The sequence below is a fragment of the Ailuropoda melanoleuca genome, chromosome 5 (assembly GCF_002007445.2).
Source record: "Ailuropoda melanoleuca isolate Jingjing chromosome 5, ASM200744v2, whole genome shotgun sequence".
Lineage (NCBI taxonomy): Eukaryota > Metazoa > Chordata > Mammalia > Carnivora > Ursidae > Ailuropoda > Ailuropoda melanoleuca.
The window spans coordinates 108,957,031-108,975,421 of NC_048222.1; the positions used below are offsets into that span (position 1 = coordinate 108,957,031).

At 37.6% G+C, this 18,391-nt stretch overlaps 1 protein-coding gene across 5 annotated transcripts in view; it reads left to right on the plus strand.

Moving 5' to 3' along the window:
- Positions 1-18,391, plus strand: part of SLC10A7 (solute carrier family 10 member 7) — a 260,057-nt gene that overhangs the window by 56,622 nt on the left and 185,044 nt on the right. For 3 of the 5 annotated variants that reach the window (XM_034661551.1, XM_002916240.4, XM_034661554.1), the window contains exon 5: positions 15,319-15,357. The exons of the other annotated variants lie outside the window; for them this stretch is intronic. In XM_034661551.1, coding sequence (XP_034517442.1) covers positions 15,319-15,357 — 39 coding nt within the window. The remainder of the gene's footprint in view (positions 1-15,318; positions 15,358-18,391) is intronic. 5 annotated transcript variants of the gene reach the window in all.

Consider the following 18,391-nt stretch of genomic DNA (forward strand, 5'->3'; position numbering starts at 1 on the left):
AGTTTTGTCTTTTTGAGAATATTATATTAATGGAATCATACAGTATGTAGTTTTTTGTATCTGGCTGCATCTATTTAGCATAATGCTTTTGAGATACACCCATGTTGTTGCATATGCCAATAGTTCATTACTTTTTATTGCCGAGTAGTATTCCATTGCATGGATCTATCATAATATGTTTATTCATTCACCATTTGATGCACATTTGGGTAATTTCCAGTTTGGGGCTGTTACAAATAAAGCTGCTCTGAACATTTGAATACAAGTCATTGTAGGAACATATCAGTATCCGTCTCTTTGGTGAATACCCAGTAGTGGGATGGCTGGATCATATGTGAGTGTAGGTGTAACTTTAAAAGAAACTGCTACACTTTTTTCCCCCAGTGGCTGTATCATTTTGGATCCATCCAGCAATATATGAGAGTTCTATTTGGTCCACATCCTCACCAGCACTGAATTATCAGTTTTTTAAAAAAGTTTTTGCACTTCTAGTGGGTATATGATGGTATCTTATTATGATTTTAATTTACATTTCTGTAATAACGAACGATGTTGAGCATCTTTTCATGTGTTGATTTGCCACCTTCTTTAGTGAAGTGTCTTTTCAAATCGTTAGTCCACTTTTTTTGTTGATTGTCTTACTTAGTTGTAAGAATTTTTAAAAAATACGTTCTACCTACAAGTTCTTTATCAGATACATGTTTTGCAAATATATTCTCCCAATTTGTGGCTTGCTGTTACATTTTCTTAACAATGTCTTTGAAGGAAAGAAGTTTTAAATTGTGATAAAGTCCTATTTATCATTTTTTAACTTTAAAGTTATGATTTTTGAATCCTATCTGAGAAATGCTGTCCTCAACCAAAGTCATGATTTTCTTTATGTTCTCTTCTAATAGTTTTATAGATTTAGCTCTTACATGTATTTCCATGATCCGTTGCATCTTATGTTTTATGTGGTAAGGATTAAAGTTCTGTTTTGTTTTTTGCTTAGAGATGTCAGTTACCACTTGCTGAAAAGATTATTCTCTCTCCATTAAATTACTGTGCATCCTTGTCAAAAATCAATTTATTATATCTATATAGATCTGTTTCTGGACTTTCTTTTTATTTCATTGATCAATTATATCTGTCCTTCAGCCAGTACCACACTGTTGATTAGTGCAGCTTTATATTAAGGGTTGAAATCTGGTAGTATATTCACAATATTCTTATCCTTCAAATATCTGAAGGATCTTAAGATGTCACCTCTCTCCTGATATTGGTCATTTCTATATTATCTTTTTCTCCTAGAGCAGAAATGGGCAAACTATGGCTTGCATGCTAAATCAGTCTTGCTGCATGTTTTTGTATAGTAAGTGAATTAAGAGTGGTTTGTACACTTTTTGGGTGAAAGAGAGAGAGCGAGAGTGCGCGTGCAAGCAGAGAGGGGCAGAAGGAAAGAAAGAATCTTAAGCAGACTCCATGCCCAGTGCCAAGCCCGATCTTAGGACCCTGAGATCATGACCTGAGCTGAAATCAAGAGTCAGACGCCTAACTGACTGAGCCACCCAGGTGCCTCTGTACATTTTTTTAACAGGTAGGAAAAAAAAGAATAAAATTTCATTACACATGAAAATTAAATGAAAATAAAATTTTAGTATCCATACATAAAATTTTATAGGGACGCAACCACATTCATTCACTTATACATTATCTATGCTGCTTTTGTGGTATAACAGTAGAATTAAGAATTTGTGACCATGTGGGCTACCAAGTCTAAAATATTTATTATGTTGCTATAGTATAATAACAATATATTTCTAATCTTTGTCCCAGGTTCTTGGCACAGAGCTTCAAAAACCCTTGGAATTTCCTGAGTGATTAGTGTTTTTATGTTAATTATGCTAATTAGCCAATTCTTGATGAGCTCCTAGGTAATTTTAGGATATGGGCTGGTCACCAAAAAGACCAGTCATGTGACTAGAGGGTTGGAACTTTCAGCCACTCCACCTTCAAGGAAAGAGAGGGGGCTGGAGATTGAGTTCAATCACATGGTCAATGATTTAATCAATTATGCCTATATAATGAAACCCCAGTTAAAAACTATGGACACTGAAGCTCTCTGATGCTTCCTGGGTGGTGAACATATTGATGTGCTGGGAGAATGATGCCCTCTGACTCCATGGGACAGGGCACAGAAGTTCCTAGACCTCCCTCTTTGTGTATCATTTATAATCTAAGTGTCATCTTAAGTAGTGCTTTCAATGAGGTCAGTGAGCTGTTTTATTGAATTATTGAACCAGACAGGGTCATGGGAATCCCTAAACTTATAGCCAGTTGGTCAGAAGTGCTGGTGGCCTGGGGACTCCTGAAGTGCCCTCTGAAGTGAGGACAGTCTTGTGGAGACCTGAGCTTTGAACTTGTGGGGTCTGTGGTAACTCGAGGGGGTTAGCATCAGATTTGTATTGCAGAATATTCAGTTGGTGTAAGACCAGCAGGGTTGAAATGGAACAGTAACCCTTTACAGAATAGTTTTCCAGTTCCTGTTCTAAGGCTTTATCAGTTTTACTGATTTTTCCCCCAAAGAACAAGCTTTTGATTTCATTGATCTCTATTGCCTTTATGGTTTTGATTTCATTCGTTTCTGCTCATATCTTTAATTTCCTTCCTGTACTTATTTTGTGTTTGATTTGCCTTTCTTTTTCTCATCTTTTCTTTCTTTTTTTAAAAAGTAGGCCCCACACCCAGTGTGGAGCCCAAAGCGGGGCTTGAACTCATGACCCTGAGATCAAGACCTGAGCTGAGATCAAGAGTCAGATGCTCAACCTACTGAGCCACCTAGGTGCCCTTCTTGTTTCTTATACTCTGGAATTATGCCATCCCTTCCTATCTTGGTGTTCAATGACGTCATGTTTGTAGCTTGAAATTGGCCATGGTGGGAGTATCTACAGCTCAAAATAAGCGAATATTACAAACTGATGTTCCTCCCCTCATCCTGAGAGCCAGTTATTAAACATTTACCAACATACTACTTGTAACAGCAATAACACAGCTCTTTTCTAATCTTCTCAGGAGACCTACCATAAAAAGATGATCTCAAATGAAAAGTTAATTCAGAAAAAGAAAGGACTTGATGGTAAGAAATGTAGATTAATAGTGAAAAATACAGATTTGAAATCTAGAATTTTAAGAGATTATACAATCTCTGATCCTGAAGATATGAAGAATAGCATAGGTAGGTTCCTTTTGTTAGTGATTTCAGTGTAGTCATCTTTGAGGAAAAGTGCCTTGATTAGATGATCTGCAAAAGTCCATTTCAGTTATGTGAATCTATGGTAAGTTATTTCCCAGAAGATGGTAGGAAAGCTGTTTTATTGCTAATGAAAAGCTGATGAGAGAGTTATTGCTGAGGGATTGATCCATTGCCCTCTTAAGAAGCTTTGTGATTCTCAGACCTAATGGATGGAAATAAGAGCAGAAATAACAGAGGTAGGTAGCTAGAGTCTAAAATTTGTAAGAAACACGAGATGCTTTGACGTAGGTTGTCACTTACGTTTTGTGGATGCCCTTCTACACAAAGTGTTAAGGGAATTCATGGCCAATTTCTCTGTTGGTGTGCTGAGAGCTTAGTTCATCCGTTGGCATTAAATAGAGCTTCCATTAATTGATCAGAAAAGTGCTTGTTGTCCATCACTAGGAGGTATTGAAAAAGCCCACTTTAAAGGAAATTTTAGTAGTTAATTTCTGTGCTGCCATAATTCTGATCCCATTGATCTTATTGTGTTATAGCCATTATGATGTCTAGCCTAATATTGTGAGCAGATACTCTGGCATTTATTTTTGTATTCTCAGTGCTTACTTAGCGTAATAAATTAATAAATTTGTGGTGAATAAATGAATAATTAAAGTAGCATTTATTTTATTCCTTCTTGGCAGGACATAGGAAACCCAAAAGATAGTAACGATTAAACTTAAGGGATATTGAGAAACTGGCATTTTAAAAAGGATATAATGTCAAGTAGTATGGAATATTTTAAGTAGGTTTTATTCAGCTTCATAGAAATTTATAAGTGCTTAAAAAGCTATTAATAAATAAACAATATGTATTTTCAGTTTAATAGTTGATAATCTGAATTACAACCACAGTTTGTTCCTGAGTATTTGGTATTAATATAACAAGTAAGTCTAGGTAGATTTGTTTTGTTTTGTTTTATCCTCAATTTCTTTCAATTTTAGTCAGACATTGAGCCCCTAGTGGGTACACAGCATTAAGATTTACCTAAAGATTAAAGAGAGAGCCTCTAAAATGTTTGTTGTACTTAATATAGCATTTATTGTATGCTTTTTTCTAATAAATATATATCCAGTACAAAACCATTGAAAATCAAGGAAAATTGCAAAGATAAAAAAAAATCCATAATCTTATTACCCCAGCATAACCACTATTAGTGTTTTGGTTTATGCCCTTTTATATTGTATATTTATAAATACCTGTTAAAAATAATATGTAAAGTAGATAGTATGGGTATAATAAAGAGGGTACAGGGAATGTCTGGGGATGAGTTCTGTAATAGGCTTTGCCACTAGCCACTATGACCTTGGGAAAGATCCTTTTATCTCTCTGGAGTTCTATTTCTTCACTTATAAAGGGATTGTCATAGTATCTAAGGGCCCTTACCAGTGGATAATTCTGAAATTGAACACCTTTGAAGGCTGAGATTTCAGGAGGATGAAATTGCAAGTGTTTGATTCAAAGTCTATATTCATCTCAATTATGAGGCAGGTCTAAAAGTCTTGAATCTTAAATATTTCCTGCTAATATCATTAGGTTTTGTTAGTGTGAAGCAGTTAAATAACAAATTTCTTTTGGAGCAAGAATCGCTGTCTCAGTTGGTAAAGGTACTTGAGCTAATAAATACGTTTTTAGGAAAGTGCTAAGGTAATCCTTATTAGCCTTTACGTTTGCTACCAGAAATAAGAAATACAGGATCACCACTATTTTAAGTATGTGATATTTTATCAAAAAATCATACCAAGAAGAAAATCAAAGTAGCTCTGATGCTCGATTCTTTTTGCACCTCAAGAAAATTGATTTTGTCTTCCCTCCTCTATGCCATGCATGTGGTGAAAATGGTGGGTTGCTCTGCGAGAACTATTGCATATTACACAGCAAAGCTTTAAAAGTGTTAAAAGGTGTCTGTTTTGTCTTAGAAGGGTCAGTTTTCGTATTAAACAATTCTTGTTGGACAGTTAAGGTGTCCTTTTCCTTTTGCCATTTTGTAGAAGGATTTTTTGTATGCATTTTAACGGTTATTTAAGAGTCCCCATGTGCTTAGAAAGGAATCTGAATATATGTGCCTTTTTTCCACGCCTCAGCATAATGTCGGTTCTTCCATCAATACTATCAAATGACTGGGAGCTGTAGTTGGAACAATATGTAAAAATACAGCTTGTGAAAGATTTCCTTTATTAACTGTCATCATCTGCAGAATATATGTTCAAATAAACGTTGTGTAATAACTAAATTTGAGATTAATAGGCCCCTTAAGAAACAGCGAAGTCATTCAGAATAGTCAGTGAAAAATAGGCTGTAAGACTGTAACACGCACATATTGTCCTGCTTACATGCTCTCTCTGGTGTCATTCCCATTTATCACTGTCGGCGGGCTCTGTTCTCATTAAAACACTCTTGCACAAAAGCAACTTAATTTTCTTAAGAGGAGAGGACACCTGATTCAATTTAGCACCCAGAAACGGTAACTTGAATATATTTTTTCCTGGCCTGAATTGAGATGAATAGTTACAAACAAGAATAGCCACCCCCCGTTCACCTCAAGATTAAGGATATTAAATAATTTTTTCCACTGGTAGCAAGAAATGAACCTGTAGAAGCAGGCAGGACGTGAAGCTGACTCTGAGAGAAGCAGCTGGATGTGTTGGCTAGTGACTTGCATCTATACGGACTTGTTCATGCCTGTGATGTTTTTAAAGCAAAGAAAGTGGTCGTTAAGATAGTGAATTTTAATGGTGCATGTTCTAAAAGTAATCTTTCTTTAAATTGGGGAATGCCTGGGTGTACTTCTATAGTCTTCATCTGGATTTATTTGTTGCCAAAAAATATTCAGCGATGATTATAAAATCATATTCTACTTTTTAGTCATTGCTGCTTAGAAAGTGCGGTAACATAAATAATGGAATAAAATGAAGAGTGCCCCTTTCATGTTGAGCGCGGTGTATAAACTCCCATTTTAACTGATGTCCCGTATATTTACTTTTCTGTGGTATGCTTCAATTATATTTAAATATTTAGTATAGAAATGTATAACTCAGATTTTACTTGTTACTAGATTTATACAGCCGAAATAGTGGTAATTAAGTAGTCAGTATTAAAATGCCCTAGCAACTAAGGTGCTTCTCAGAAAGCCAATTATAATTGGCCTTTAAAGCAAATAGAATAAACTTTTCCTAATTCTTTTTTTTTTGACATTTCTATAGCACTTTGCAAAATACCATACGTGTAAAAAAGAAAATATTCTGCGTTTCTGTATTTAATAGAAGACCAAGGATTGGAATTCAATCTTTGATGTCTTTATGTTTTTTCAAACTGAACCTGTACTTGGAAAGGAAATAAATAAATATTAAATAAAAATTTAAATTTAAGTAAACATTTAAATAAAAATTAAAATATTAAAAATATTATATTCTTCTTGTGAATCAGAGGCTGGAGTGGTATAAATTCACATAGTTGAGGAACTTTTCTAGGGTAAGAATGCAGCTTTGATTCATCACTAATAGTTAATTTTCTTTTCCTTTTTTTTTTCAATAATGTGTTATGCTATATGCAGTGGAAACAAGAGATTATGCTAAATAAAACTTAATATGCATACTCAAGCATATCTTAGAGGAAGCATTTTTTATTTATCTAACCTGCCTGATTAGCCCTTTATTATTTTCTGCCTTATTTAGAAACATGATTGTATCAGTTAGGCTTCAAGTAATAGAAAATCAGACTAAAAGTAGCTTAAACAGCAGAGACTTATTTTCTCATATACCAGGATGCCTGGAGGTGGGGGTTGCTGGCATTTGGTCTGTGGGTCAATGATTTTAGAGTGGCTGTCTGTGTACCGCTATTGGCCTCTCTCTTCTGGATGCCGGAGAGCTTTCACTCTCTGGGCAGTAGGAGCAGAAGAAGGGCAGTGCCAGAAACTAACCTCCCTAACCCCCACCATCAAGCGTGTATCAGTTTATATCTCATTGGCCAGAACTTTGTTGCATGGGAACCCTAGCTTTTCCCTTTTCATGTGTACTTTTTGCGTCTTATTTAAAAAATTGTTTCCTTTTTGGAAGGCATAAAGCTGGTCTCATTTTTTTCTAGAAGTTTTCAAGTTTTGCCTTCCAACTCTAGGTGTTTAATTCAACTAGGATTTTCTTTTTTTCTGTTTTCTTTTAAGATTTATTTATTTTTTGCGGGGGGGAGGTGGAGGAGGGGCACAGGGAGAGGGAGAGAGAGAGAGAGAATCTCAATCCAGCTCCTCGCTGTAGACTCCCTGAGGCAGGGCTCCATCTCAAGAGCCTGAGCTCATGACCTGAGCTGAAATCAAGGGTCAGATACTTAACCGACTGAGCCACCAAGGCGCCCTTCTAGAATTTTCTTTCTTACTATATTATGAAATACTCAGTTTCTCTTCCTTTCCTAACTGCTTTAGAATGGTGCTGTTTTCATATACAGCTTCCTCACACTTGTAATTTTTTATTGTAAACTTCTGTTCAGTAGGGATTGTTTTGTCTGGGAATCCACTCTGTTCCAGTTTGTTGAGGTGACCCCAAAGAGAAGTTTTGCATTTGCCTCTATCAGGGCCTCAGGGGTTCTGTTGATCTTTGATTCATTTTGTCTTTTGTTTTCTTGATTTAGTCATTAGTTTGGGATTCTCAAATCACATCCGTAGTGTCAGTTTAGTTCTGTGTCCACCCTTGATGCAGCTGGCTTTATGTTACTTTCTTGATTTTGTCAGTCGGATTTTCTAGGTGCCCTTATGTGGGGGGACAGCACTTCCAGGGTCCTGCTCTGCTTGCTGCAGGTGGCTCAGCCCCAGGGGTCCCCTCTGCAGGTCGAAGCTGTGCTTGCTGCTTCCGGGGCACAGGGCCTGAGCCTGTTGTCCCGGAGTGTGCAGCACTCTCCTCCCTGCTTTCCCACCTGGCTTTGCCTAGCTTCTCTGTACCTAGATCCTGGCTTACCTTGTTTTCTTTTAGCTCAACTTTATGTTTAAAATGATGTGTTTTTATTTTAATCTCTTTATCAAGTGGCATGAATTTAAAGATGATGTACATGGAATGCCATCTTACACACTCCTTTTCCCCATCCTTCCTCTCTCCTTTGACAGCATCCCTGGCAGATCTCATGGTTTTCTGGTCACTTTTAGTTGCAAAAATAGTCATATATTTACTAATTAGTATTAACTTTTTGGTATTTAATTCAGGGCAGTCTAGCTTAAAACCCTGAATTCTCTTCTTTTCCCAACCTAGGCCTTACCTGTGTTTTAATTTTTTTTTTTTAAGGTTTCTTTATTTTTGAGAGGGAGAGGTGGGGCGGGGAGGAGCAAAAGGAAAGGGAGAGAGAGAATCTTAAGCAGGCTTCACGCCCAGTGCGGAGCCTGATGCAGGGCTTGATCGCATGTCCCTGAGATCACGACGTGAGCCGAAACCGAGAGTCCAACGCTCAACTCACTGGGCCATCTAGGCGCGCCTAACCTGTGTATTTAAAACACAGAACATTACACTTTTTTCCCTTAATGTACACACATATAATGAAAATATAAAAATAGGATAGGCAGGACCAGTGGTGAAGAGGGCATTGTCTGTTTCACTTTTTTTTTTTTTTTTACCTTCTCACTCTCCCTACTTCTGGCCTCTTTAGAGTCAGAGTGAATGGAACAAGTTCATTACAGGGTGGGGGACAGTCTTACCTTACTGGTGCTGATGTAATCCAGCCCTCAGTGCCCTGTGTCATGGCAGACACCCCCCAGCTATGTCTCTTTGCTGGACAGGTTAGGGGAGCGAGTTCTTCAGAGTATACTTCCAGCCCCTGCCCCTCAGCCTCCTCTTGCTGGGAACTCTTCACCCTGGAAGGCTGTTGTTTTGGTTCTTTCGAAAAGAATTAAGTATGATGACCGTTCTCCAAGGCATGTACCTGGCCCATATGGAATTCCCAGACCTCACCCCATCACAGAACTGAAGTATACTTTGCCCAATTGTTTAGTCTCTCTCTGTCCTCTCCAGACACACTGTGGTCTGTTCTAGGCAGCCTCCCCACCTTTGCCGTTTCTAGTCCTAAAGCACATGCCTGTTTCTGGTTCATTACACAGCCTTCTTATTTCACCAACCGCAGTTCTATGGAATTTACCACGAGGTTTCCGAGAAGTCTCACACAGCGTGTACTCTGCTCCTCCAGTGGCCTAGTGGGTGCTGTCTCCCCTCAGTAAACATCCGGCACGGGGCCACAGTGCCACACCTGCTTCCTTGCAAGTTGTCCTGTGCCCACTGTTGTCTCTTTTATATCTGTTGCCCCCATCCTCAACTTGAGAGGGGTGGTGGACAGGTCAGCTTTCTCCTCTAAAGGAGGAGGAAAAGTCCGAAGACCTTCTACTCCTGGAAATTTCCTTTTACCGATCCGTTCTAGAATTTCTAGTCTTTTCTTATATAACTTGCATGTGAAATGGTCCCTGGCCTTGTTTTCGTGGTTTTTTTCTTGGAAGTACTATATGCCTATGTCTGGTATCTTACTTTAGGAATAGTGATGTACTTGCCACATACTCTCCTCAGTTTGGAGCAGTATTTGAGATTCTGAGATAACCATAAATGTCCCACTTTAACATTTGGGTCAGCATTTCTGATTTTGTTCAGTGGGGAAACAGGGTATGCAACAGCAGAAACTGGAAGTTTCATCAGTTATCTTGCAGGAGATCATTGACACCCAATGTGAACAATGCATTTCATTTCTTTATTTAGTGGGCTGATGATGATGGAAGGAAAAAAAGGGTGTGGGACCAGCATTATGAAAATTTTAGATTTAGTGTCATAAGAGGAGACTTAGGTAGTGTTCATATATTTGAAGTGCAGTCATTTCAAAAAAGGATGACATATTTGTGCAACTCCAGAGCATGGAACATAGGGCATGGCTGTAACAAAAGGTGAAGGTTCCAGGCTGACCGTCAGGTAGAACTTAATAACATTTAAAGACATTCGGCAGTGGCAGAGCTTCCTTTTATGAGTTAGAGAACTCTCTGTCCCCATTGTTTTCAGGGTATTTTTTTTTTAAATTTACCTTTTTGTTTCAAATAACTTCAAGTAGGTTATAAAGAAATTAATTTGTTCTTGAACTTACTCAATTTTCCAAAAATAATTTACTAAAGACGTGCTGTACAACATATAATGAAACATTAACAAAATACCATATATTGGGTAAAACTGGGCAGGTACTAAAAGCAATATATTATCTAAAAATGTGTAATATAAAGAAAGTCAGTCTACTTAGTATTAAAAAAAACACCTCAATAATGAACTTTTTTCAGTTAGCCTTGATCTAATTATCCATCAAATGTGATTACACCAAGGTATATGCTTTACGGATGGGATTCATGAGTTGATAATGAAAACATCACTGTGCAGGGCATTCAGTTAGCATCAGTATTCATTCCTTTGTTGTTTGACTCAGTAATATTTGTTGAGGTTCTACCACAAGCGAGGTGCTGTTCTAGGCACTGAGGACATAATCTTGTACCAGTCACAAAAATTCTTGTAATGGAGCGTTATAGACAGAGAATGGGTAATTGAATTGTTTCTAGCAAAAACGGTAATAACAAATGAAATGCTATGTTTAAAAATCGGTGGACTCTGTCAGGTATGGCTTCTAGAAGGCAAGAGAGAGGGAACATATCCTGAGAAAGTCTGTTGTATAACCTAAAGGGTCCTACCTTCAGAGCAAAGTGTTCTGGGTGGCTCATGTTTGATCTCAGTTCATTCTCTGTAGCCATGTTTGTTTTATACAAGAATAATGGTGAGTTTTGGTCTATTTTCATCACCAGTATTCACGTGCTACAGAAATTCTTGAAAGATGCCCTCTTTTCCTCCTGTAGCTTCTTGTGCCCCCAGCACCGTGATGTGGGCTCCAGCGGGCGAAAACCTCCACCTTGTCAGGCAGCCAAGAGAGATCGTGAGCGTGCAAAGTAGAGATTGAAATCTTAATTTTATTTTAAGATAAAATGTTTCTTACATTTATAACACAAAGGGATTCAAAACGCAAGCAATAAATGGCTCAACATCTCCGTGCCCAGATGCCCTTTGTTGAAATATAAAAAAGTAACATGTTAAAAACAAAAGCCAAACAAGATGAAGCAAAATGAAAAATAAAAATGACCCCCACACAATCCCTTTCAACAAGTTTAACCATATTAGGGTTTTTTTTTGGTGATCCCTTGGGTCACAGAAAAGATAGTGGTTTTTTTAATACTTATCTATGTATATATACACGTGTATGTACCTGTTTGCACAATAGGAATGTGATATTGTGATTTATAATAAGTATATTTTTGGTCTTTGTCCCAGTTTCTGGCGCAGAGCTCCTAAAACCCTTGGAATTTCCTAAGTGAGGAAAGCTATAAAAATGGTCTTTTGTCATGTTAATTAGGCAAATTCCAGAAAGCCCCCTAGCTCACTTAAGGATGGGGCTGGTTACCAGGGGAACCAACAGGAGATTAAAGGGCTAGAATTTTTGGTCCAACTACCATACCTCTGGGGAGGAGAAAGGGCTGGAGATAGAGTTCAGTCACCAACGGCCAATGATTTAATCAATCATACTTGTTTAATGGAGCCTCTGTAAAACCCCAAAAGGACTGTTTGGGAGAGCTTCTGGGTTGGCAAACATGTGGAGCTGCTGAGAGTGTGTCACACCTGGAGAGAGCCTGGGGAGCCCCGTGCCCTCTCCCCATACCTTGCCCTGGGCATCTCTTCCATCTGTTCCTATAGAGCCTTTTCATAGTAAAGTGGGAATCGAGTGAATAAAACTGGTTTTCTCAGTTCTGTGAACTGCTCTAGCAAATTAATCAAACTCGAGGACAGGGTTGTAGGAACCTCTGATTTATAGCCAGTCTATTGGAAGCACAGGTGATGACAACCTGGCCTTTGTGATGGGCATCTGCAGTGGGGACAGTCTGGTGGGACTGAGCCCTTCAGCTGTGGGATCTGACACTGGTTTCAGGTAGACAGGGCCAGAATTGAGTTGAATTGTAGGACACCCAGCTGCTTGATGGTGTGGGAAAAAACAGTTTCAAAACTTGCTTTTTCAACTTTAAATATCTTAGCCAGCTTTCATATTGGTAGATACAGATCATCCTCTTTTTAATGGCTTCAGAGTATTCCTTGGTAATTCTAGGTTTTATTTTAACTGACTCTGTTGCTACATAGCAGTAGTAAACTTTAAAACATTATTTAAACATATTTATGTAACTGTATGTAACTGTATCATAATAGGGAGGCTACGGGGAGTAAAACAAGATTTTGTGAAAGAGATGCTCACATTGAGTTGCGACTGAAGTCTTCATCCGCCATCGCTGTCGCTTCCCCGTGGACCCAGGTGTCAGATCCAGTCTTCTGCCAATCCTTGGATTCTGCCAAACACATAGCATAACTTAGTAGGAGAGGAAGACTTTGGACATTTCTGGGAATCTTATTCATTTCAGCTATTCAATTAATAAACATGTAGGTACCTAGTAAGAGCTTCATCAAATCCCTTCCTCAGAAGACTTAATTTCTAGTGGGGCAAGGAGGGGTGTAGATAGGTCATTTCAGTAGTGTGACAAGTGCCACGGTATGCTCAAGATGTCAAGCAGCAGGCGTGGGGACACTCAGTTCCCCGGAGGCGTATAGATGGATGCATGTGGGAGGAGGTGATCAAAAGCTTCTTGGAAGGAGTTGCTAAGATAAGTAGGAATTACCTAGGTAGAGGAAGGGAGAAGGGCATTCCAGACCAGGGAACAAAGGTAATCAACAGCACAATGAGTTTGAGGAATCGCAAGTAGCGTAGTGTTGTCAGAGTATAAAACTGGAGGCAAGAAATAAGATGGACGGAGACCTGTTCACAGAGGGCCTTGTACATTGTGTTGAGAGCTGGAAATTCCTCCTGAAGTCTGAAGACATGCATGCCTTTTATGTATCAATTAAATGCTCTCTAAACATTTATCATCACTCTTTGGAACTCTGAAAAACATAATTCCCTTATATTATGCAAAAGCAGAATTAAGTCAACTATTAGCTTAATTATTTGTTATTGTTGAGCCTGAGATCCTTGGTTCAGGGTCCGATTTCACACGGTTCTTCAGAACACCCAGAACCTTAATCAGCCGTTTCACAAATGATTGCCAGAGCTCTGCTTGGGAGCACCGAGTGATAGGTGAGTGAGTTCACATTCATCAGCACTGGCGGAAGAACAACTAAGAAGTTGGCCTGCCGCGTCTTCGGCTACCTGAGATAGCCTGTCCCTGTCATCACCATCGTTTTTATAAAATGCCAGTCCCCCTAAAATATGTTGCCTGTGTTTGGGTTAAAAAAAGAGAACGGGGTGGAGTGGGAGAATGGTGATTTGATCTGATGAGTGGTAGTTCACTTATTTTGCTTTGACTTCTGAGTCTTTTTACTTCTAACGATCCATGTTTTTTTAAATGCTAGCCCAAACCGTTAGTTACGTTGAAGTTGAAACAGGTTGGTGAAAGGCACTGGAAAGAAAGAATATTTGGAAGAGAGGAGCTCAAAGGGGAATACCTCATTCCTTTACTAAGAGGAGATCAATCCATTTTGAACACAAAGTAGGGCTTAGAAATAAACAGTGTTTGTGGGGAAGGTGCATTTTTGTTTTTTGTTTTTGTTTTTTTGTAGGAAGGAAGGCAGTGTTTCCAGTTGATCTTAGCACAACTCATTTATTTTATACAGTTTTACTTCTTTTTCTCCACACATAAAACTTTTTCCTGAATCATCCGTAATGGAATTCCAGGAAGATGGGTTAAATATGTTGCTATAGTTTACGGTTGTCATCTGTAATGTTTTATTTAGCCAAATCTTTTTTTTTTTTTTCCACGACTCCCTGTACAACACAGAACACCATATGCCATCGTCCCTGTCAGGAAGCAGAGGTTTCCCTGGTCTGTGCCTGTGCCCGTGTCTATGCCGCAGAGGAGCTGTGGTCCAGTGCCATCTTTTATTGATAGGGCCAGCAAAGGAGAAATCTAATGAAATTATCAAAGCTTTGAATTAATTATGAACTTGAATAGGAGAGCTAAGCTCTCTGGAGCCAGGGATCTCATTACCCATGCACTCTCATTGCATCCTCTTCTGGAGCAGAAGGCATTTTCAGCTACAGCTCTAAGCCTGGCTTTGAACTTTATTCAAACTTGCTAAACTGACATCCTTTTCTTACTACGACGTGGCTGCTAATGTCCGTGATGATTAATTTAATTCTGCTCTGGATCTACAGGAGATGTCAATAGGTTTTCTCTACCCCTCCTTTTGCCTTTTATTACTTTTTCTTTCTCCTTCTCCTCCCCGCCCCGCCCATCAAATTTTATCCTTTTTGGGTAATGTGAGAAGCTTTCAGGATTCAGGTGTAGCTTCATGGAATATAGCGATTGATTTAAAGTTAAGAACTGTATATTATATCTGCTATGTATTCCCTGGATATTTAGGTAAGCACAAAGTCAAATATTTCTTCTTTGAATTTTGAACACCAAGTGGAAGTTTTTCTTGCTTGTTTTACTTTAGAATTAATGGTATAGCCGAGACTGCCATCGTCTTAGCAGCGTTCTTCATATTCTAATGTGTGTTGTATGGGAACAACAGATCTCACTTTGTGGGCTTAGCTCATAAAGCTCCCTGATGCAGAGTACTCAATGTTTGCTTTACAATTCTGGTATTTCTTTTCCAGGTAAAAAGAAAAAAAGTTTTGATGAATAAATCAACCTCTTTTTTAAGTCTAGTAGCAAAATCAATAATAACAAGGTTTCCGTTTACTATTGGTGATGATTCTTTGGTACTGTCATACAGGTTCAAAGCATCTCATGGCAGGCCTTTTCTGCTTGCTTTTGAGACCCATTATTTATGAATTCCTAAGCTGCAGCTCATCTGTCTTAGTAAAGTACAGGCCACTGGCGATTTTTGTAAGCAGTGACTAACTTTGCTTTATAGAGTCAATGTTTTAAGGTTTTGAATAGTGGGGGTTGGGAGAATGATAATCTTTGCTTTTCCTTTTTCTATTTACTTTCAGTGAGTTTTTTCCCCCATTTATTTTCTTTATAGGCAGCTGCAATATTTAATTCAGCCTTTGGAAGTTTTTTGGTAAGTAAACATGGTTTAACTTGTCTATTATAACTTTTGTTGTGATGTTGTTTGTATGAAAGGTTTAGTGAAAATTGGACTTCTTTTACCATTTAGTTGAGTATAAAAGTTCTTGAATCTTTTCCGTTAACCATACTCTGAAAAATTAGTTGATAAATAAAGGAAATGTTCTCTTACAATATAATTTGGAGGTTTGGGGTTTAATATTCCATTTAATGGATTCAAAGAATCAATTAAAACACTGTGTGTCTCCTTATAGAAGTTATGTCAATATATTGATCATTTAATGAGGTCTTTTAGATTATTATGATTTTGTATCATGGGACTGAGGATTTTGAAAAGGAAACATGACCCAGCTGGTCAGAAAGGGAATGCTAATTTACTTGTTGACATGTCATTTATTTTGTACCTTTCACTGTCAAAGAAGCCACTGTCATGGATGCTTCTGAGAAATCTGTGTGAAAAAAATTTGAAATGAAATAACTGAGTAATCTGCAAGAAAATGTAATATTTTTTTGACATGTGAACTATAAATTGTATAAGGTTAAAAAATAGTTCAGTGTTCATAAGTAGAGCCAATATAATTATAAGGACAATACTATTTTAGCATTTTCAATCTTCTTTAAGTAATGTAACAAAGACTTGGTTTGTGTTATGAAAGAATGAGAAAGAAATGGAGTTTTCTGTTAGTTGAATATTTTTATTTATACCCTCCCTAACACTTCACCAAATTCGTGAAAATAAATTGGAGTATTGTATTTTTAGGTACATAATTCATCGGCAGGTATGAAGTACAGTGATAATTGAGAATAAAATCAGTGAGGTATAACATAGTTCATGAATCTAAGCACAATATTAATTACTTCTGTTTAAAATGTTCTCTGTGTCACTTACGATTGTATGTATTTGAAAGTGGCTGAAGCTTTTTAATGTATTTTACGTAATGTTAATTCTATGTAGTGCTCATGGCTTCTAAGGTCCCAATGTTATAGACCTTTTAAATGATGTAGCTCCTACAAAATACATGCTTAGAGTATATCTTATTTTTAAAGAATAGTAATGTTATTTTCCATGCTGTATTATTACTGGGTTTTAGAAGAGAGCTAATAGTGTTTATTTGATGAAAATGAGCTCTTGAGCTGCTTATTTCAGACTCAGTAATATTTTGTGAAATCGTTTTTTCATCTAAATATTATTTTCCATATGTTGTCACAAATTGACAAAATAATATCTGTAAAATATGACCTTACTGGAAGCCAGTTTTTTTTTTTTTTAAATATAGGTTTGGAATCCTATACGTCTACTATCAAAACATGGTTTCTAAGGTAGATCTCTTACTCTTTAAAATGTCTACAGTTATTGAGAAAATAGTCTGAGCAATTGTCTGAGTAACTGAAGCAAAATGCACTGTCCCTTAGTTGGAGGATAACTCGCTAAGTATAGTTTGAGTTTTGCACTGATAGTTTGAACAATGAACACATCAGAATACTTATTCTACCAGGCCTGATTCTTTGTAAGGTCCAGGGAAGTAAAACTTGTTCTAGGGATTCTTTAGGATTTTTTTTTATGCTCTTTTGCTTCTAAGAAGTTGTTCTTTCTCACTCTTAGTCTCCTGCTCTTTTTCCTCTTTTTGTCTTTTTTCTTATCTTAACTCAAGTAATCCAAAGTATTGATCTCCTACCACACAGAGGTAGTTTTCTAATAGTGTGGAGGGTACAAGGAATAGGATGTAGGTCCCACTGTGTTGTGGAGATGACACACAGAATAAGAAATACAATGTAAAAGTTAACAAGTCACACAAAAGATGTTACTAGATGACGTATGATTGTCAGATGGCACAGGAGATAGGCACTCAAATCAAAAGTCAGACAGAAGCAATTTCACTGAGCTGGGCCTTGAAGTATGGTAGGACTTAGCTAGTGGAGAAGAAAGAAGAGGAACTGGCAGAGAGGCAGAAGTGTCATTTTCCATTTTTTCTTCCTCTCCTGTTCCCTCCTTTTTCTGTCCCAAAGTTGGAAACTACTGAAAAGCATTTGAGAATGAAAATGATCATTGGAGACGTTTTGTTCCAGGGTTATAAGAAATAGTAATTCTCTTTCTTTTTTCCCCCCTCTTCATCATGGTTACAATAATCCTTAGATTATGGACTATGTATGAGTCTGGGCTAAACCAGTTAGAATTAGGTTCAGATTATTGAAGATAAAAAATAATAATTGTGGCATATACAGGATAAAGGTTTATTTTTCAGTTATCTAAAACCTGGAAGGAAGCTACCACCTATGGTGGCTTCATGGTCTCATTGTGGACAGATATACCTGTCTTTCTCTTCCATCCTCTGCAGCATGCAATTTCCTTCCTCAAGTTTGCCTCAGTGTCCAAGACAGCTGCTGGAGCTCCAGCCAAAAAGATACCTGGATAGTGAAGTCTTTACTTTGGGAAAGCACAGAGGAGCTCTCCTAAAATCTAAGTTTGCTTTCCTTAAACAGCACTCCTGAAATTCCAGCAGTATACTTGCAATAATATTTTATAGTAGAACTTACTCATAGAATCATACTTAGCCAATGGAGAGGCTGGGACATGTGGCAATTTGCTAAGAGCTAAAAATTGGGTTTCTGTTACTAAGAAAGAAGAGAATGGATGTTGAAAGAAAGACAGCTAGCACTTTCTGCCTATGGGCAGTGTACAGCAATTGCCAAGAGTTTAAAAAGAGATTAATCTTAGTTGAATGATATGAGAAGGCTTTAGGGAGAAGTTGGTGTTTGAGTTGGGCTTGGGAAAAGGACTTATTTTGGAGGAAGGAAATTCCAAATTATAACCTTCAGGTTTTATTTTGTTATTTTTTAAAAAAATTTTTTCACTTAATTTACTTTTTAAAAAAATTTATTAAGTTTTTTTTTTCTAATTCCAGTGTAGTTAACATGGAGTGTTGTATTATTTTCAGGCATACAATATAGTGATTTAGCACTTCCACACATCACCCGGTGCTCATCGCAAGTGCCCTCCTTAATCTCCATCACCTTTTTCACCCATCCCC